The 21,502-nt window shown below is 46.7% G+C and overlaps 1 protein-coding gene across 6 annotated transcripts in view; it reads left to right on the plus strand.

Annotated features, from left to right (window-relative positions):
- Nucleotides 1-21,502, plus strand: part of SRS2 (P-loop containing nucleoside triphosphate hydrolases superfamily protein) — a 221,544-nt gene that overhangs the window by 189,150 nt on the left and 10,892 nt on the right. For 5 of the 6 annotated variants that reach the window (XM_086517616.1, XM_086517618.1, XM_086517613.1 and 2 more), the window contains one exon: nt 3,183-3,242. The exons of the other annotated variant lie outside the window; for it this stretch is intronic. In XM_086517616.1, the coding sequence (XP_086373742.1) occupies nt 3,183-3,242 (60 nt within the window). The remainder of the gene's footprint in view (nt 1-3,182; nt 3,243-21,502) is intronic. 6 annotated transcript variants of the gene reach the window in all.

Raw genomic sequence — 21,502 nt, forward strand, 5'->3', positions numbered from 1 at the left:
TTCCTCTGGGTGGTGCATAAATTGATGTACTCGGGGGAAAGTAGCAAATAGCAATGTAAAGATATCTGCCTGTCTCTGCTCTCAATCTCACCCACATGTACCTAGCTTGCTCATCCTTGCGGGCTATATGTATCAATGGCTGCAACTCCTCCTTGGATAACATTGCCACTCCTTCTGAGCCCCGCCCTCTGTGCTCTGATCGTGTCTCCTGTCTACAGGCTGTCTCCCATCTATATCCACTAATGTGAGGCATAGATTGCCCCGGGGCCTGATGTGTCTCAGAGTAGAAGACGATGTCTCTTCCTGTAAAACTATCCTCAAAAGCACCCACATGAAGGTGCATAGATCCATTACAATTCCAGGTGGCAACTTTGAGTGTGGTCCCATAGGTCTTGCACCGTCATGTGGAGCGCCGCTCTACAATCACCACTCGGCCATCTTTGTAGAAGGCCGTCTTTCCCTTCTCCCTTGCCTCTTGAATCTCTGGCATTACCTCTCTCATATGCGCAAGTTGTGTGAGAGTGAGGTCATGTCCAAGGAATATGCCCGTTTTCTTTAGTGTACGGCGCTTCTTCATGAACTCCTTTGCCTCCATGGATGGGAAACGGATGATGAAAGCTCTCCCATTTGAAGTGTCCCCATTGCCTTGTGTCATCTTCCCTACCCGCCATGCCTTTGTATGAGTAGCCTCACTACCCATGATGCGGAGAAGTTCTTCGACTTCCCCTTCCACATCATCTCGGTCTTTTAGACCGGTTACTCTTATATGCAAGGCTCTAGTTTTCCTTCGCTGCTATTCTTCTAGAGTCATGTTGATGATTGTAGGAGTGGGGACGGATGTGGTTTCTTTCCCTTTCCCTTTCTTAGCGACTTCTATCTATTTCTCGGCTTCATCCACCTTCTGCTGCGTGTTCGTGATCACATCCATCCACGAAGTTGTCTTTACCACCTTCTGTTTCTCCTACTCTGTGATCATCTGTACCTGCTCCTTGATGACCTTGATCTTGTCTATCACCGAGGGTTGAAATTCCCCTCCTACCAGTCCACTGCTTACTTTGTCCGCAAGCTCTCGCTTGAGGGTTGTGACCTTTTCTGTAAGTGCTTGTGAATCCGCCTTAGATGCTTGTAGCTCTGCGTGCAAGTCCTCTTTCTCCTTCTTTCATTGCGTGCCTTCATTAAGAAACATTTGAAGAAGGTTGGCCTTTTTCCACCATCCCTCCATCTCTGCTTTCCATTCTTTCATCTCCCTTTCCATTTGTGTTATCCGCTTGTTTGTAAGCACAAAAGTTGCCTTCGTATGGGGCTTACATACTGGTGAAATGATCATGGCCTCCACTGGCGATGCGGGTATAGCTCGATGCTCTGGCTTGGCTGAGTCCATGCGGACAGGGCACACTAGAGAGAGAGAGAGAGAGGGAGAGAGGGAGAGAGGGTTGTCCATGCAAATCAGAACACCTACGGGTGCTTACTACAAACCCTACAAACTCGAACGCGTGAGAACCTAGTTGGCTTGCCATTGACGTGTTGGGTACCTTGTACGCCCCGTGCTGAGTCTCTCACGTGTTGCTCATACAACCAATCTTCTGTTGTTGCCTCACACAAAGACTCGCATTTCTTCCTACGCTTAGACCGCTCACAGCTCATCACCCTACTTCCTTTGCTCTCTTGCACACATGCCGTGTAGCTAGTTGGTCACGGGGATTGGCACGATGTGCCAACGGAAAAAGAACAGAATGAACAATTTTAAGCCCTTCGAATAACAACTGAACAGAAAGAGATGCACGACACGAGACGGGAGTGGCGGAGTTCCACCCCAAGAGAGCACTGACCCCAAACCTTGGTGCCCCTTTCGGTATTTCTTTATATTGCTTCAACTCAGTACAAGCCATCCACTTGAAAGGAAATTGGGTTATGGCGAAAGCAAGAGTGAGCCGTTCATGGTGTAATGAGAGAGAGAGAGAGAGAGAGAGAGAGAGAGAGAGAGAGAGAGGTTAACACTAATAGAGATAGCAAATCATGAAGTAGATTGATAACAAACTAGATGCAAATGGTGGATACAAAGTGGGCTCAAAGTGATTGGTAATGCTTGGATACAAAGTGTGTAGCTTAGGATTATTTTCTAGAGTAGGGAGAGCATCTGATGATGTAAGCAATGATGTCAAAGTGTAGGCTTCCAAACTAGAGGGGGTTTCCACTAGTTGGTGGTTCGAATGTGTCACACAGCCCAACTCTGGCCTTGACTGCGACCCCGTAACCTGTTTCTCGTTTTGCGTACCATGTTTCTATGTTTCTACTAGCTCTTGTTGCACTTCTTTGGCACTGATCCTCAGTCTTGTAGCTGTTGACAAGGTTGATTTATGCCTTTGAGGTCTTAGGTTCATCATTCGTTGACACATGGATTTACTTCTTGTCTTTTGGAATGTGAATGACTTGCATCACACTAGCATCAGTGGTCCCAGAGAGAATTTCCTAGGTAGAGGTTTGCATTGTCATGTAGACCGAGATGTGGATATCCTCTTTTGTGCTTGAGACGGATTCGTTTTTTGCAATTTCTAGTACGGATGCTTGACATACTTCATCTGTGGCTCGGGCTCCACAGTCATTGCAGCTTTCGTGCGGTTTTGGAAAGCAGTCTAGTCGTCTGCTCGAGCGAGTAGATAGTATTTATGTGGGCGCTTGGCATCATCTCATGGTGGGACAATTACGATTTGGCCTAGCACAATGCTCTTTGATCATGCCCCAATTTCTTTGCACTCTAGATTTGAGACTTCCTCTAGGCGTAGACGAGGATTGTGCATATGTGACTTGGTGTTAGAGGATGCTTGATCGTCTCAATTGATTCAGGATAATTAAACACGCACTGGTTATGAAGATCCTGTGTCCTATCTGGCAACATGCATCACTGCGTATACCGAGGCTTGCAGATAGACAATTGCAGAGCGGCGATAAGGGCTGCTATGTAGGGAGCTGCTATGTAGGGAGCGAGAGTTATAGGACCATTTGAGTCTCTCTCTCTCTCTCTCATACACACACACACGCACGCACGCACGCCCGCGATCGCTCGCGCACAAAGAGAAGCGCTCTCTATCAACATGTTGCATGCAGGCGTTTGTAAGCTCTTACTTGTGGTTGTATCTGCAACTAAATTTTTATTGTAAAGTTTTTATGGATTGTTTTTGAAGGTGCTCAAATGGATACAAATACCTCAAGAAGAGAGAATTGTCATGCAATCAGAGAAGCAGGTAATTTTAAATATTTAAGTTCAAAACACACATGCAAAGACACACACACACACACATCTCTTTTTTAAAATATTTTTTGCATTACTCGTGGCAAGCCCTCAAGTAATAATAACTTAGGAAAGAATCTTGGTGTCTTCCCAGACAAGTTCATTGCCTCGATCTATAGATTGGAGTGTGACTTTAGTGCTTTAGACTCCTTGGGGTGTGCTATCCTTGCATTTGGAGCCAGAGATTAGTTGGCTAACAATGTAGTTGCTCCTCTACCCTCCTTATCGGTTGGATTGTTACGTTTAGAGTTGTTAACACTCTTTCTTGGTAATCTCATAACAAACTTATCCTCTGACCTTTGCGGATGCCCTCTCCCAGTTGATGCAGATTCAGGGAGGCATGGAGTGGCAGTGGTGTAGCATTGCTGGCATGGATTGTGCTTTGGTTGACACCGAAGAATTGAGGCAGGAGATACAGGCAAGAGATAGCAGGTTGTTTAGTCTGGCTTCTCCTCTGCTCATGGGATGACCACAGCTGCTGAGTGCTAAGACTTGCTTTCTCTAGTCATGGAGGATGTTTCTGAGGAGATTCTGTAGCATGACTTTTTGAAGGATTCAACCTACCTAACAGGGCACCATTTGGTGGTGGTCCGTACAGTCTATTGATGATTATTGTTGCATATGGTAGCTTCTACCTTGTAGACCACTGAGTTTGGCATCCCTTGTTATGGAGGAGGTTTGTGGTGCATTGTGCTCAATCTGACCTTGCTCAAGTTTTCTGTTGATCAACCACCTGGCCACTTTGGGTCATGGCTTCTTCCTCTTTTGTTTGAATGAGTGCCTATAGGTACCATAGAAACCTTTTGGCTTTTCTTGGGACATGATTTTTGCAACCCTATTGGCACCCTTTTACGATGAGTGGGTCGATGTTGAGAGTGGTTTCTAAACTTAGTTCGTGACCTATCTCATGAAGCAATACCTTTCCTTTGCAGCGGTAGATTAGAATAGTTCTCAACATTGCTCGTGACAATGACTTTACCACGGAGATATCTCTGTAGCTTGTGATTCTAAGATTGCTCCTACACACGTCGAGTATTTGAACATACATCCTTTTTGTCGGCCTCACATCTTTGGCTTTTGGCGGTGTGTTCAGTATCAGGTGCTGAGAAGGTGTGTTAGAGTATTTCTCACTCTTGTTGCTTCACCATGGTCTAGGGCATAGTTGTATGGCTACTCGGGTTGGGCGCCCTGGTGCAGCATGTAGGCTAGTTCTATGCGGAAGCTGATTTTTGGATTGACCCACGTTTTAGGTCGAAACTCTACTTTTTCTCATTTGTTTTTGGGTGCTCTTATTTAGCTTGGAGAGGAGACTGCTTCACATTGACAGCATTCATTAGTCAGTAGTTTCCCTTGGCCAACAAAAGATCCCCAAGGAAGTGACCAGCATGCCTTCTAATTGCTTGCGCAACAAGATTGCGCGATCGAGAGAGACCCCTTCACAGGCATCTTCCTACAGCTGAGAAATGAAATGATATATTAACGTCTTCAAAAGGCCAAAATGACCTATGAGACCAAGCTGTTACAACATAGTGAATCTGATACCATGTCTGGAATCAAAAAGAACTGAAACAGAAAATACAACTACTACAAGCTGGGACTGTATGGATGTGCCAGCTTATACAAAAGGTGCCTAGTACAGTTTGGGGGGGGGGGGGGGGGGGGGGGGGGGGGGGAGGGGGAGATATGGTAGAGATTCATCCTTATCTGCACTCTGGACGTCGAGAAAGTATGGCTGGAATCCTTTGCTGTAGTCTCCATCGATACTGTGTAGCTCCTCTCCTCAATTGCGGTCGTCTAGATCTCCCTAGCTCCAATGCTCAATCTATGAGAATGCTAGTGTCACAAACTGCTGACGTGTCAAAGCCCTGAAGAAGGGAGCCAACATGCAGATGTCGGCCGAGGGGCCTAAACCCTTAGAAAAACAAGTAACAGAAGAAGAAGTCCTACCAACTTATGGGGACCCCGTCCGATGCGGCCCCAAGTGACATAAAGGATTAAAATAAAGCAGGACCTACACACAAAGATTTATGTAGCAGTTGATGACGTGGCAGTTGTACGAAATTTCCGGAAATTGCGTTGATCTGATGACGTGGCAGGCTTTATGGATTTCCACGTTTTGCGTTGATTGGTGTACGGAATTTTAGCGATTTACTTTTTGGCATTGCTTTTGCATCCGATGCTTTTGAGTTTGAAGGCTTTTCATTGTAAACTGTTGTTGGGACCTAGGGCCTTTAAATATGTGCTAAGGACTCATTCTCTAGCATGCTTCCTGGAGAAGGTGCAGAGTCTAGAGTACCGGCTTGTACTGTGTTGAGGCAATATAAAGAAATACTGAAAGGGGCGCCAAGGTTTGGGGCCAATATTCTCTGGGGTGGAATTCCGCCACTCCGTGTCGTGTGTCGTCTCTCTCTTCAGTTCAGTTGTTATTGAAGTGCTAAAAGTTTGTTCAGTCTGTTCTTTTCTGCTGGCACGTGGTGCTCGTCTCGTGACAGTGGTATCAGAGCATCAGGCGTGTGCTTTTTTGAAAGCATACCGGTCCTACAAACGAGCAAACAAAGCTATTGGAATTTTATTTGATGTATCCTCGGGCTCCGACCCTGGACTTATTAGCCACTCCCAGCCTTACTTCATTGCGTATCGGGCGCGCTCCCGTCTTCATCGCTATGTCTTACAGGGCATAAGCCATAAAGAACCCAAGACTTGGAATTCATGGATTCAGCAGAATTTTTGCAGTTTCTTCTCAATGAATTCCACGATATTCTTTCGTGGCATCCTCACCAGAATCTTCTGATGCTGCAAAGTTTTCAACAATTTTTGAACTACATGTTACCCCCTTTGATGCCTCAGGTGGTACCTCCTCCTTCGACATCAGGAAGTACGAGAGCTTCCAACTGGCAAACTTCTCAGCCGTCTTCTCCGATCGGGGGAGTTTCCAGGAATATGGTGCAGTCATCTGACCCTGATCCAGTGCAACCGCCATTGCCCCCACCTCCACCACCACCAGGCTACAATGGTTGGAGCCCATATGGATACCCTTATTATCCATACCCGGGATATGCACCTAACCAACCCAAAGATTTCAAAGATGGCGGCACGACAATCAAATTTTTCACTTTTTCTTGGGTAAAAGATCGCAATAAAGCATTGCAGTTCCTACGACAATTCGACAACATCTATGCTTTAGGGAAATATACAGAAGAATCCAAGATTTCTCGAGAAGCGGGATTTCTTAAAGATAATGCTATGCAATGGTGAAGTTCAATCGCGACACAAGCGTATGCTCCAAGGACCAAGCAAGTTTTCAAGACAGTTTTTGCACGTAGTTACATGACTTCCATGTTTGAAGTCCGGATTTTGGCAGAGTGGGGCAACTTCAAAATGCTTGCCACCGAAACCATGGACAAATATAACCAAAGGTTTCTTGACTTGTACCTGTCGATGTCCTTCTTTAGATCTCCCTTGGAGGCCCAATGCGAGCGATACACCATTGGACTACCATCACCATTGCAAGAATATTGTCTATCCAAGCAGGTCTCCACCATGCAAAAACTCTTTCATGCGCCATTGCACTGTCGAAACTCTCGCTTGGTGGTTTTGTAGGAGAAAGTCCCCCCCGGCCCTCCACACTATCTCGCACCGGATGGACCATGCCACGGTCGGCTACAAACTGATGAAGAGAAAGCTAAAGTTTACCGCATAAGAATCTCCGGCCACTAACCACAACTCTTGGCAACAACGAACAAATTCTCGAGAGTCTCGTGAAAATCAACCGCAAAGGCTTCGTTTGACGCCTCAACAACGAGTTACGAGACACCTTACTACAAGAGGGCCGATGCTTTGGATGCTTTCAAACAGGGCATAATGATTCTTATTGTCCCAAACACATTGATAGACCAGAGGAGCCAACGCCCGCACCAACGGTCGACAGAACCCCAGCGCCACCTCCTCCTAAGAGAGCTAGACCCGCTATTGGACTAGTTCCTGATATTTATGGCATAGGCCTTGAGAGTTCAAATGAATTGTGTCGAGCATATGGCACAGTCAATGGCTTCAAAGCCGTTATTTTCTTTGACTCCGGAGCTACAGAGAACTTCATCCATCCAGAATTCTTAAAGCAGAGGCACTTTGATTATGATGCAGAGGGCGGAGAAATTGAAGCTGAGCTAGCCACGGGGCAAACTCAGAAAGTAGTATCGCTCATTGGTGCTCGTTCAGTGACTATCCAAGATTATCATGGAAAAGCTGATTTCCATATCATGAAGTTGGGAAATTGCGACGTTCTCTTGGGCATGCCTTGGCACGACAAGAATGATGCGACTCTCCAGGTTTGAAACTAAACCATCACCGTGATGCAGAAGGACAAGCCAGTCATCCTCAAAGTTCGGTTGTTCGAACAAAATCTTGAATGAACCCTCTCTACTTGTTTTTCTTTATAGCTAGAAAGTATTGTTTGAAAATTTGTTTGAAATGGATGGTATCTGTTTTGAACTTGTTTTGGTGCGGATTTGAAATATTTGACTCTGATTTTAATACTGGTTTCAATGATTGGTGATTTTACTCCCAGGTAGAGTAGTGAGAATTGATGATTGAAAAGTGTTGTTTTTCACTCCCGGCCCGGACCTGGATGGTTATGCGGGAGGAGTATTAGAAAGTCTGAGCATTGGTTACTCTCAGCACCTTCAAACGATGCAGGCTGCGGTCTGGGGGGCATTTGTTGTACAAGGCCTCTATATCTCCCGGCCCGAACCTTTTTAGGTTATGCGGGAGGAATGATGAGGGAGTCGTTGAATATCTCCCGGCCCCGACCTTGTTAGGTTATGCGGGAGGAGTGTTCATCGGCGGCTTTAGGTTTCTATGTCTTGTAAGATGCATATGTGAGCATTTGTGTTGCATTCTGATGTGCCAACCACTGAATATTTCTAATTGGACGAGATTGCTTGGTTATGTAATTTTAGTGCATCAAGACACCCGTGGAAGATTAGTACGGTCTGGCTGTGATGGCTAATTTTACTACGCCGGAATATCAAGAGTTCGAATCTGGACGAAAGGAGAAACTAACTCCTTGATCCAAAGAGCCGAAAGGAGAAGCTAACTTCTTAACAAAAAGAGCAAACTCATTGTCCCTCGGAATGTCTCTCAGAATGACCCTAGGAAATTTTTGGGCTAACTTGAGATGTTTTGCAGTTATGATGTAAGCGCAGACGATTACTCTCTTTCAAGAAGGGGAGATGCCACAAACTGCTGATGTGTCAAAGCCCTGAAGAAGGGAGCCAACTTGCAGTTGTCGGTCGAGGGGCCTAAACCCTAAGAAGAATAAGAAGTCCTACCAGCTTATGGGGACCCCGTCCGAAGGGGCCCCACGTGACATAAAGGATTAAAATAAAGAAGGACCTACACACAAAGAATTACATAGCAATTGATGACGTGGCAGTTGTACGGAAATTCCAGAAATTGCGCTAACATGATGACGTGGCAGGCTGTACGGATTTCCGCGTTTTGCGTTGACTACTGTACGAAAATTTCGTGATTTACGCTAGCAGCATTTTGGCATTGCTTTTGCTCGAGATGCTTTTGAGTTTGAAGGCTTTTCATTGTAAACTGCTTTTGGGGCCTAGGGCCTTTAAATATGTGCTAAGGACTCATTCTATGGCATGCTTCCTGGAGAAGGTGCAGAGTCTGGAGTACTGGCTTGTATTGTGTTGAGGCAATATAGAGAAATATCGAAAGGGGTGCCAAGGTTTGGGGCCAATACTCTCTGGGGTGGAATTCCTCCACTCTGTGTCGCGTGTCGTCTCTCCCTTTGAGTTGAGTTGTTAATGAAGTGCTAATAGTTTGTTCAATCTGTTGGTATGTGGTGTCCGTCTTGTGACAGCCAGTATTGGTAGTATTAGTGCGGGCATAGCTCTGCAATGGTGGCTGCTCCTCTGGCTGACGAATATCTAGTGTAAAGAAATCTGTAATTTTTTTCTAGGACTTGCTCTCTTTTAGCTCTCCTCAGTAAAATGTCTCTATGCCTGTGTAACTCAAGTAGATACAGTCCAAGACATCTCTGATCCTCATAACTCATGACCCTAGATAAAGGCCAAAAACCCTCTGCCCAATTACTCAAGTGCTTCTCAAGAATGGATGCATACAACCGTGCCGATGTGTGTTTAACCATAATAGTGCGGTAGTTCCCAGGCTCTATAGGATCACCTGCCTTGGAGATAGGCACAATAGTAGACAACCTCCAAGTCTCAGGTAACCCCTCACATGGCACGATTCAACAACACGATTCAACAACACTGCAAGAATCTCCATCAACATATCGCTAGCATGTATAAAGTGCTCCGCTACTAGACCGTCATGATCATATGCCCTCTCGGCCCTCATCCTGTCGATGGCCCTTTGTACCAATCCAGTGGTAAAGAAGGTGCTCGTAGCTGGGCATGGCTCTGTAGGCTTTGGAAGGGGTTCTTGTCCAAGAACCGTTTATAACGATGTCACCTGGCTCCACACATCAGGTAAAGTAATCATTGGGGGAGGGGAGTGCTTATGAAAGAGTCGCCATACCTCTCTTAAGTCCCTACTCAAGAACATCTGATATAAGTCTCGCTCCATTTGAGCCAGGTAAGCTCGCTTCTTCCATCGCACAAGGCGCTGGGAAGCAATCCAAGACTGTCTGTAAGTGATGACTCCTAATAGAAGATCCCTCTAAAGTTGGGCTCTCATCTCTCTGCACTCCTCATCATACCAACTATTATGGGACATGCTCCCAGAATGTCGTCTCCTGCCCAGCTAAGTGTGTGGGTATGCTACTCATGCACCACGAGGAGTGTCTCAGTCAATAGAGTGGTGCACTCCTCGACTGAGAGGCCTGTACCAGTTGTGCCAGTCGTGCTTTCTCATAGACGGTCCCAGATCTCCTTTGTATAAACGGAATCAGTCTTTGGTGTAAATGTATAATGGGTGTGTGACCTGCCTTTTGCTGTCTGGGTTGTACTATACTGAAATGAAATGGACAGTGTCAAGAGAGCATGATCCACTGCTACGCCCACTGGCCTGGCTCCCACTATGAAATCCTGAATGCAAGGGACACAACTCGGTTGTGTCATAACATAGTCCATTGTACTAGCCCCATGTCTGTGTGGCAAGCATGTGAAACTGGCTGCTCCAAGAAATCGTTGTAAGCTGCGAGATCTGCTCTGTCATATGAGCGTCTGTCAAGCCCCAACTCACCCACATCCAGCTCTCTAAGCATTGCATCTGAAGTGTCGTAGAAGAGTTTGAGAGTTGCCTGTTCGGGCATTGAAGTCCCATAGGAGAATGATATCACCATCTCTAGAAAACTCCCATATGTCATCGTCTAGTATAGAGAAAGGCGACTGCCCTCTGGATGCAGCATATACTGACGTATTGGGAGGAAAGTGAGATATGGCAATGTATAGAAATCGACATGGGTCAGCTCGCAGTCTCACCCACATGTATCTAGCATGCTCATCTCTCCGTACAATATGTAGTAGTGGGTGTAGCTCCTCTCTAAATAGCACTGCTACTCCTCCTGAACCTCTACTCCCATGCTCAAACTTGTAGTTGTCTTGTGGGTTGTTTGAGGTCTTCCATCTATATCATAGTTACAGGGGACGGTGGGGACGGGCCCTAGGGCCGGGGGACAACCGTAACCGGGCCGGGAACGGAAGGGGACGCAGTGGGACGGTCGGATTTCGGGCCGGACGAGCGGGTCGCAGGGGGGCGGCCGGAACGGCCGGGGTCAGACGGGGTGGGCCACGAACGGCAGCAGTCACGCGGCCGAAAGTTACCGTTTATGACCATTTTAAACGGCTCTGTGCAGCCCAACTGCCACATTTTGGGGGGCCTTGGCCCTTGGGAGGCTATAAAAGGCTCCCTTGGGCCTCTTAATACTCATAGTCTCATTCCAATTGGCAATTTCCCTCAAGCTCAACCTTTCCTCTCTACTCAATGCTCATTGCTCAAGCCTCATAGCCTCATTGAGTCATTGCTCAAGGCTCAAGCATGACCATTGACTACTCTACACTCTAGTATCTACCCTTGAAAGTTGAGTCTCCACTCTCAAGTCTCTCCCTCTTCTACCCACTTTGAAGTTTGAAGCTCTCCTCTCCCTCTTCTACCCACTTTGAAGCTCTCCTCTACTCTCTCTCCACACAAGCTCTCCTCTAATTCCTCTAACCTCTGAGCCCTACTCTCTCGAGTCTCTCGACAGTGGGATGAAGTTTACTTTAGCACGCGTGGCAAAGGTGACGGTGCAAGACCATGGACATGCAAGCTATGCCCATACAAGAGAACGGGTGGTTCAAACAAAGTGCGAGCCCGTCTTCTTCATGAACCCGGTCACGAGGTGAAGTTTTGTCCTCATGTAGCTCCTGAGAAGAGGTTGGATCTTCTTGAGAAGCTCACGGTGTATGAGGTTGCGGAAGCGGCCAAGAGGGGCCGTTTTGTTGCTGTTGATCCCTCCGCCACGGCGACACCGCGAGGGCAAAGGGAAGCCAACCTTGACGACATCTCTCGAAGCTTCAAGAGCCATGCAGCTACACCGTCCTCTTCCGTTCCGCATCACCAAAGCAATCTCAACGAAAATTGGAATCCTAAATTGAAGGAAGAGGTGGATAGGTCGGTTGCCCGATTCTTCTTCCACGACCACATTGCCTTCCATGCTTCGCGGTGAGTTTCCCTTGGCATATGCACTTTGCAATCTTCCATTTTGTATTCATTATGGGTTATAACTTCTCGACTCTCGACTCTCCATACTAACACAACATGCTCTATTTTGTGTAGATAGGTCTCCATACTCTCGAACCAGGGTTACGAAAATAGGGGAATATGGCTCCTCTTATGTCCCACCTTCATCGGAGAGGCTTCTCACCACCCTCCTTGACAAAGAGAAGCTTGCCGTGGAGCAAGCGGCCCAAGCAACAAAGGATTTGTGGGAGACCAATGGCGTCTCTCTCCTTGTAGATGGATGGAGCGACACCCGCAAGCGGTCCATCCACGGGGTGGTGGCCTACTCGTGGGGGGAGATGTACTTTCTGGAGTCACATAATGCATCCGATAGTGGCAAGGCCGCCGAGATGCTTCCTGCGGAGTGGACAAGCACCATAGAGATCACCGGCCCGGACAATGTCCTTTGTATGGTTGCAGATGGAGAGGCGTCAAATAGGGTAGCCGGAGCTATCATTGAGGGCATGTATCCCAGCATCCATGTCACATTTTGCATGGCTCATTGCCTCAAGAACCTCCTCAAGGACATAGGGAACTTATCATGGATTTCACCCACCATTGGTGACGCTTCTCGAATTGTCTCCTTTGTGCTCAACCATCAAAAAGTGCGTCATGAATTCTCAAAGAGGAGCCACTTGTCTTTACTCAAATATTCAGAGACAAGATTTGCATTCAATTGGCTGATGCTAGGCCGCTTGTCTACATGTGGCGGAGCCTTAAGGGGCCTCTTTCTCATTGATGAGCTCTAGGCCATGCCGGAGTCTACATCAGCAATAGGATTGAAATGCCGAGAATGGGCCGACGATCCCGCTTGGTGGGAGGAGGTGAAGACTCTTGACGCCATGGTCAAGCCTATTCTACACCTACTTCGAGTGGTGGATGGCTTGCAGCCATGCATTGGCAAAGTCTACGAAGCCATGGATCGGATGATAGAGGCACTTGAGAAGCTTGTGCTTGACCCTGTTCAGTATGCGGAGATTCATGGCTTGTGTGAGTCGAGGTGGAATGGATACTACTCTCCACTTCATGCGGCAGCTTATGTGCTTGACCCTGAGTTTCAGGAAAGGCGTCAAGAGACCGACAAGGAGGTGAGCAAAGGATGGCGGCTTGCATTGGAGCGCCTTGAGCCTAGCAGTGACATTAGGCGCAAGATTAGAGACGAGCTACTCAACTACAGGAAAAAGAAGGGCTCTTATGGATGTGTAGATGCACAACTTGATCGCAACAAGATTGGCTCGGTTTGTGGTGGGAGGACTATGGAGGAGATGGCCCACATTTGCAGCGCTTGGCTGTTCGTGTCCTTAGCCAAGCATGTACGGCTAGTTGCTTGGAGCAACTATGGAGTGTGTACAGCCACATTGCCTCTAAGAAGAGGAATCGCCTTGGGATCCAGAGGGCCAATGATTTGGTGTTTGTGAGCGCTAACTTGCGCATGCTTGCCAAGAGCGTCACACACAAGGCAGATCCTTTCACTGAGTGGGAGATAGCACAAGAGAATCCATCTATGGACAATACTCTTTTGGAGGAGCTAGAGGAGGACTTCGAGCCTCAATGCGAGCCTCTCGAGCCCTCATACGTCGTTGACGACCTCGACTACGACGACGATATGGAGATTCAGCAGGCGAGCACTCCTTGAGTTTGATGATCATTGATCACTCGACTCTCGAGTCTAGACTCTTGAGTCTACGACTCTACCTACTACATACTACATACTACATAGCCCTTTCTACTTTTTGTTATCCTTGAGGCCTCAGGCTTGTCCTAAGTCCTTTAGGCTTTTTGACTCTTGAGCCCTTGTGGCATGCACTTCTCATTTTGTATCCATCGATCATCGATGTTTTATTAGCACATTTCAGCCTATATGACTCGTGTTCTTTGGTCTATTTAGTGTAAATTTATGGTCAAAGTGATGCTATATGTGTGTGGCATGTGTGTAGGTCAAAAAATGCCTTAAAAAACTCTCTTTTTTTTTTGCCGTTCCGACCCCCGTCCCTGTTTCTTGACTTTTGCCATCCCGTCCCTGTTCCCGACCCCAACCCCGAGCCGCCATCCCATGTAACTATGATCTATATCCCACCACATGTGGCATCACATGTCGAGGGGCTGGGTGAGTCTCTGAGAAGAATACAATGTCACTGTCTCTGAAAGTGTCCTCAAATGCACCAACGTCCAACCTCAGAGCCATTACTATTCCAAGTAACAATCTTCAGTGTGGTCCCATAGGTCTCGCACCGTCATGCAACGTGCCGCTCTACAATCACCACCCGACCATCTCTGTAGAAGGCTATCTTTCCCTTCTCCCTTGCCCATGTAATCTCTCGCATTACCTCTCTCATATTTGCGAGCTTTGAGAGAGTAATGTCATCGCCAAGGAAAATACTTGTCTTCTTGAGAGTATGCCTGTTCCTCAAGAATTCCTTCTTCTCTTCCAAGGAGGGGAAGCGTAGTATGAGAGCTCTCTCCTGTGAAGACTCTCCCGGGCCATCACTTTTCTTGCCTACTCTCCATGCCTTTTCCCAATGTGAGGCTTGTGACTTCTTTCTCCACATTGTTTGTCCTTGAGGTCGGTCACTCTCACATGTAGAGCCACATCCGCCTTCTTTGTTCCTCTTCGAGGGTCATGTTGATAAGCGGCGGTGTACAAGGAGCTTCCTTACTTTTCCCTTTCTTGGCGACCTCAATCCATTTTTCGACCTCCTCCACCTTCTTCTGTATCTTTGTTATCATATCTGCCCATGAAGACGTCTTCAGCACATTCAATTTCTCTTCCTCTTTGATCATCCTTACATGTTTCTTGATTACCTTGATTTCCTCTATCACAGAGGACTGAAATTCACCTCCTCTAGTCCACTGCTTACTCTGTCAACAAGCTCCCGTTTGACGGCTGAAACTTCTTCTTTGAGTGTCTGTGAGTCCGCCTTAAGTGCTTGTATCTCTGCGTTTAGGTTCTCTTTCTCCTTGTTCCATTGTGGGCTTTCGTTGAAGACCATTGGAAGGAGTTGGCCTTCTTCTTCCACCATCCTTCCATCTCTGTTTTCCATTCCTTCATTTCCCTTTCCATTTGCATCATCCGCTTGTTCGTGAGCATGAAGTTGGCCTTTGCTCGCGGCTTGCAAGTAGGTGAAACATTCATGGCTTCCGTGTGCTGTGAAGGTGGAGCAAGGGAAATGGTTTCCATTTTTTTGTGATGGGGAAGCAACACCTAGCAAAACCATGGACACGTAGGCAGAGGGCAGCCCGCTAGTCCTTGTGAGGGGCGGCTCTAGCAACCCCCAACCCACAAGAGGGAGGTGGCGTGAGCAACCCCCAGCTCACTGTGTGAGCAGCTCATCGGGGGTGTGCGGGCTGAGCGTGAACAAGGAGAGCAACGTGAGAAGAAAGAAAGAGAGCGTACAAGGGAAGCAGCCCACGATGGAGCAGGGGCAGCAGCCCGCGGAGAGGCGGAGAGAGAGAGAGAGAGAGAGAGAGAGAGAGAGAGAGAGAGAGAGAGAGATGAAATGTTATTCTAAACCTCTTTAAAATGCCAAAACGATGTATAAGACCAAAGTGATATAATCTTGGTGGATCTAATCCAATGTCAGGACACAAAAATAAAATGTTTGGGTACAAAAATAAAATGAAGTGAAAGTGAAGTAAAATAAAAGGCTAAAATCATCATCATCATTGGTGCCTGAGGATGCTTGGCATCGTGCGTTGTCCAAGAAAGTACTGCATTAGCTGCTGAAGAGCTTTGTCAATGTCCGCCTCGATAAATAGTCGCATTGGGCGTCTCCGAGGTCGTGCTAGATTAGTTATGATCTTCTTATGGAGCCTCCGGTTATGTCGTGGTCGCCCTCGTAGATGTGGGCGTCTAGCTCTCACAAGATCAATGGCTCTATCAACTCATATACCTCTGGTACAAATGCGCTCTGAAGTGTGCTGTGAGGCATGCTCATTTGTCTGTTGAGGCCTTGCTCTAGAGAAGTCAGTATTCTTCCTCTGTGGGTGTCTTCCATTGCCTGATCTCCTCAAGAGACTCTCCCTGTGTCTGCGTAGCTCTACCAAAAACAACCCGAGGGATCTATGATCGTGATATCTAATAACTCTAGCCAATGGTTCAAAGCCCTCTTTGAATAGACAGTGAAAGCGGCCTCAAATCTCATAGTATACCGGACAATGACAAATGTGATGTAACTCTGTCTTTGGCTCTATATGACACAACTCCCATATCTTGGCCTTTTTGGTACGCTTCTAAATCTTCCAGTCTGAATCTCTAGCTGATGCGATGATGTGCGCATCTGACCAATAGCACATCGTATCCCATAGGACAAATGAGTGTCCATATAGGCGGGTCTGATCACATATCCATCTTGTGTTAGTTGGAGAAGATGCTCTTTATAGAAAGCCATTCTCGTACCCAAATTCTGTGTCGGTTGTATCCATGTGCTCCTGATATATAGCTGAATCAAATCTTGATGTATGAGTCTAGTGGTCTCTGTGCGTGTGAGAGATAGGGAGGGGTGCATCCAAGGAGTACTGGAACGGAGGCAGTCTAGCCATGTGGCTGAAACCATGAAGTCATTTGCCCATACCAGCATGTTGTGTCCCCTTGTAGCACTAATTGTCGAGATGACTCTAGGGCTAGCAGAGCATATCTTTCTCTGGGGAGTTCCCATAAATTATGCATGAAGGATATTAATCAAGTAAGGGCCTCGACCACGAGAGGGCGACATCTCCCATGGTGGTCCACCGAGGGTCTGTCACAAACTATTGACGTGTCAAGCCATTGAAGAACGGAGCCAACGTGCAAATCCCGGCGGAGAAGCCTAAACCATAGAAGCATGAGAAGCAGCAGAAGAAGTTTCGCCAACTTGCAAAGTTTCGCAAAGTGGCCTATTTTTAAAGAAGAGTTTCCACCAACCTATGGGACCCTGTTCGATGGGGCCCAAGGGACGTAAAGCCCTTAAAATTAAATAGGACCACACACACACTCAATCTCTTGCGAAAATGGTGATGACGTGGCAGTTGTACGGACGCCCATGATTTTTGTTGATGACGTGGTAGGCTGTACAGACTTCCGCGAATTGCACTGGCAAGTTTTGACGCGGCAGTTGTACGGAATTCTCTATTTTGCGCTGCCAGCTTTTGGGGAAGATGTTTTTGGACTAGATGCTTTTGAGGTTGAAGCTTTTCTTGGAATAGCTTTTCATAGGCCAAGGGCCTTTAAATATGTGTCATGGGCTCAGTCTCTGGCACGCTCTTGCGTGGAGGTGCAGAGGACGGATTAGCGACGTTGTACCTTGTTGAAGCAATATAGAGAAATACCAAAAGGGGGGCCTAGGTTTGGGGCCAGTGCTCTCTCGGGGTGGAACTCCGCCACTCCCTGTCTCGTGTGTCGTGAATCCCTTTCAGTTCAGTTGTTGTTTGAATTGCTTAGAGTCGTTTGGTCTATCTTTTCCGTTGGCTATGGCTGAAAATGTCTCGAAATGTACTATGGGCACCCTCTGTTCCGATCGAGGGGGGAGTACATGTTAGACATTGCTTGATGAAATGATCATTAGCTTTACAATAATGATAACGCATCTTCTTTTTGCCCTTTTCACTAGAATTTCTAGACAAAGTGCTGCTAGCAGTAGCATTAGGAACATGTGCCTTTCCACTCACAGAAGAACCATGAGAAGTGGCTACATTACTGTTACCACTATTTCTATGAGCAGCAATAAAGGCCTATTCAACTGCACGCTGTGTAGCCCTTATTTTTCTAAAAACAGACTCATGCAACAGCAATGTGAATAATTCATCAAACTTGACAACTTCAGAATTTCCTTGCGTCATAAATCTCCAAGTACTAGCAAAAGTCTTGTAAGAATCTGGCAAAGCATCAAGAAAAATCTGCACAAGGGAACTGCCAGAGAAATGACTTTGCCTGAAGAAATAAGTTGCTCAGTAATATCCTTGATACCAGCAAGGAAAGTGTCTATTCCATCTTCTTCATGCATAATCTCGTGAGATGTCTTCCATACTTTGTCTGCTTTTCGTGTTGTGAATGTCTACCAAGCCCCAAATCTCCTACATCGAGCTTTCTAAGAATCTCTTCGGAAGTGTCATAGAAGATTGTCTGAGCATTGAAGTCCCCTAGGAGGTTGATGTCACCATCCTTCAAAAACTCCCATATGTCATCGTCTAGGACAAAGAAAGGTCATTGCCCTCTAGGACCAGCATAAACTGATGTATTGGGCATAAATTGATGTACTGGGGGGAAAGTAGCATATGGCAATGTATAAAAATTGGCCTTTGTCGGCCCTCAGCCTCATCCACATTTATCTAGCATGATCATCTCTTCGTATAATGTGTAGAAGTGGTTGTAGCTCCTGCTTGAATAATTGTGCTACTCCCCTCGATGCTCCCATGCTCAAATCGTGTATCAGTCTGGCAAGTTGTCTCCCATCTATATCCGGTTACATGTGGTATCATTTTGTCCAAGGGCTTGATGGATCTCTGAGAAGGAAATTATGTCCCTGAATGGAAAGCTATTCTCAAAGGCGCCCACATTCAACCTATAAGATCCATTACAATTCCAGGCTGCCATCTTCAGTATGGTTCCATAGGTCTCACACCGTCATGTAGAGTGTCGCTCCACAATCACCACCTGACCATCTCTGTAGAAAGCTATCTTTCACTTCTCCCTTGCTATTGTAATCTGTGGCATCACCTCTCTGATGTGAGCCAGTTGCAAGAGGGTGAGATCATCACTGAGAAAAATACCTCTCTTCTTAAGGGTTGGCCTTTTCCTCAAGAACTCCTTCAAGGAGGGGAAACGTAGTATGAGTGCTCTGTCCTTTCAGGACTCTCACGGGCCTTCACTCCTCTTGCCCACTCTCCATGCCTTTGTGTGTAAAGGCTTCTCCATTCTCATCATAGACATGAGGCTTGTGACCCCTTTTTCAATGTTGTTGATATCCTTGAGGCCAATGGCCCTCACATGTAAGGCACGTACCAGCCTTCTTTGCTCTTCTTCAAGGGTCATTTTAATGATGGTAGGTGTAGGTGTATAAGAAGTGTCTTTACCTTTCCCTTGCTAGGTGACCTCGATCCACTTCTTGGCCGCCTCCACTTTCTTTTGTGTCTTGGTGATGACCTCGACCCAAGATGACTTCTCTTCCTTCTCCTTGATGACCCGCACTTGTTCTTTGATTGTGTTCAGCTCCTCCAACACGGAAGGTTGACTTCCCATTCTTCAAGTTGCCCACTTTTGGCTTCAAAAAGCGCACCTTGTAGAGTGCGGATGGTGGAATCTTGGATGACCACTTTTTCCTCCAGTGAAGCGATCCTCCTACGCATGCTATCTCTTTCTTCAGTCCATCTTCAAAGAATAGTGCTCATCTCCTTCCTCCACTCTTCCACTTCATTTCTCCTTTCTCTCATTTCCTTCTCTATTGCCGACATTCTCTTCCCTGTCCGCATGAAGGAGGCTTTGTGTGCGGCCGTCAAGGTATGCGTCTTGTTATACATGGGGGAAGCCATTAGCACTTCTTCGATGCTTCCCATAAGGCTTCACGTGGCTTCACATGGAGAGAGAGACACAGAGAAATGAAATGAAATGAAATGTTATATTAACGTCTTCAAAAGGCCAAAGTGACCTATGAGACGAGAAAGTTACAATGCGGTGTATCTGATACAAAGTCAGATTAACAAAATAAATTAACCTAGGATAACAAAATATAAATACTGCGGGATCCTAAACTAAGCAGTAAGTATAATGTGAAGACAATATGGGAGGGGAGTAGAGATCCATCTTCATCTGCACTCTAGACGACGAAAGAGTATGGCTGGAATCCTTTGCCGTAGCCTCCTTCGAAATTGTGTAGCTCCTCTCCTCCCTCGGGGTCGTCTAGATCTCCCTAGCTCCAATGCTCGGTCTATGAGAATGCCAGTAGTGCGGACAGACCTCTCGACTGTTGGCTGCTCCTCTCTCTGTTCTTCTGGGTGTACATTATCTAGTGTAAAGAAATTTGTGATCTGTCTTTGGGGTTGTCTCTCTTTAGCTCTCCTGAGCAAAGTTTCTGTATGGCTGTGTAACTCGAGTAGATATAGCCAGTGATGCGGGTAGACCTCTCCACCGTCGCTGGTTTCTCCTCTGTCTGTTCTTCTGGGTGTACAGTATCTAGTGTAAAGAAATCTGTGATCTGTCTCTGGGGATGTCTCTCTTCACCTCTCCTCAGTAAGGTTCCTCTATGCTTGTGTAACTCAAGTAGATAAAGCCCAAGACATCTTTGATCCTCGTAACTCATGACCCTAGATAGAGGCCCAAAACCTTCTCTGAATACACAGTGAAAACGACCTCGTATCTCATAGTATACTGTGCAATGACATATGTAATGTACTTCTGTCTCTGGCTCTAGATGGCATAAGCGGCATATTCTGTTATCTGCCGGTGTCCCTCTGAATCTGCCACTCTCAATCTCGAGCTGATGTGAGGACGTGTGTATCTGGCCAATGACACAACGCAAACCATGCGAAAGATGCGTGTCCATATAGCTAGGTCGAATCACACACCCATCCCCCGTGAGGTGGAGAAGATGCTCTCTATAGAAAGCCATCTTTGTGCCCAACTCCTGTATCGGCTCTATCCATGTCCTTCTCGTGTCCAGCTGGATCAAATCCTGACGGATGAGTCTATTAATCTCTACCCATGTCAGAGACCTCAAGGGTGCCTGAAGAGAGTATTGAAAAGGAGGCAACCTATCCATGGTGAAACCATGTGTCTGAAACCATGATGTCATCTGAGCATACCAGCATGATGTGTCCCCATTAAAAGCTAATTGTTTGGAGGACTCTAGAGCCACCCTGGCATATCTGTCTCTGGTAGTATCCCATAGACTGTGTACAAAGGAGACTGATCTTGTGAGCGCCTCAATCTCCATAGGGGGGGCAGCTAATTCCGCTCGAATCATATCATGCGGTACAGAAACCTTGGCTCTAATCAGCCGAGAGATCATAGATACCAGGGGCTTCTCCATACGCCTCCACCCATCCTGGCCTATAGGAGGTCCCCAAACCTGCACCCCATATAACATAGTAGAGGCTACCAAAGTATCAAAGAGCCATAACTTTGTCCTAGGTTCCTGGAACTGAACTTGAGAACACATCCTCTCTATTCCTCCTAGAGCCGCACCGGCTCTAGTTAGTCTAGTCTCTGCTGCTCTTCTCAAAGAAAATCTCGGCCCCGTGAAGACTACCCCCAAGTAAGTGTATGCATCTATATACTCCACAATCTCGTGACCATATTTGAAAGTAGGTACTGATCTCCTAACCCATTGCGGTGTGGTGTTAAACACCATAACCTTTGTTTTACCTAGGTTTACACCCAGGCCACTATCCTCTGCAAAACTGCGTAGTGCGGCCAGATGTCGTTGCATACCTGCTGGTGAGTCAAATATCAGTACAATATCATCAGCATAAAGCAACAATGGGATCCACGTCCGTGCCAGCTGGGCA

The sequence above is a fragment of the Adiantum capillus-veneris genome, chromosome 8 (assembly GCF_014529385.1).
Source record: "Adiantum capillus-veneris isolate H3 chromosome 8, ASM1452938v2, whole genome shotgun sequence".
NCBI classification, from domain to species: Eukaryota; Viridiplantae; Streptophyta; class Polypodiopsida; order Polypodiales; family Pteridaceae; genus Adiantum; species Adiantum capillus-veneris.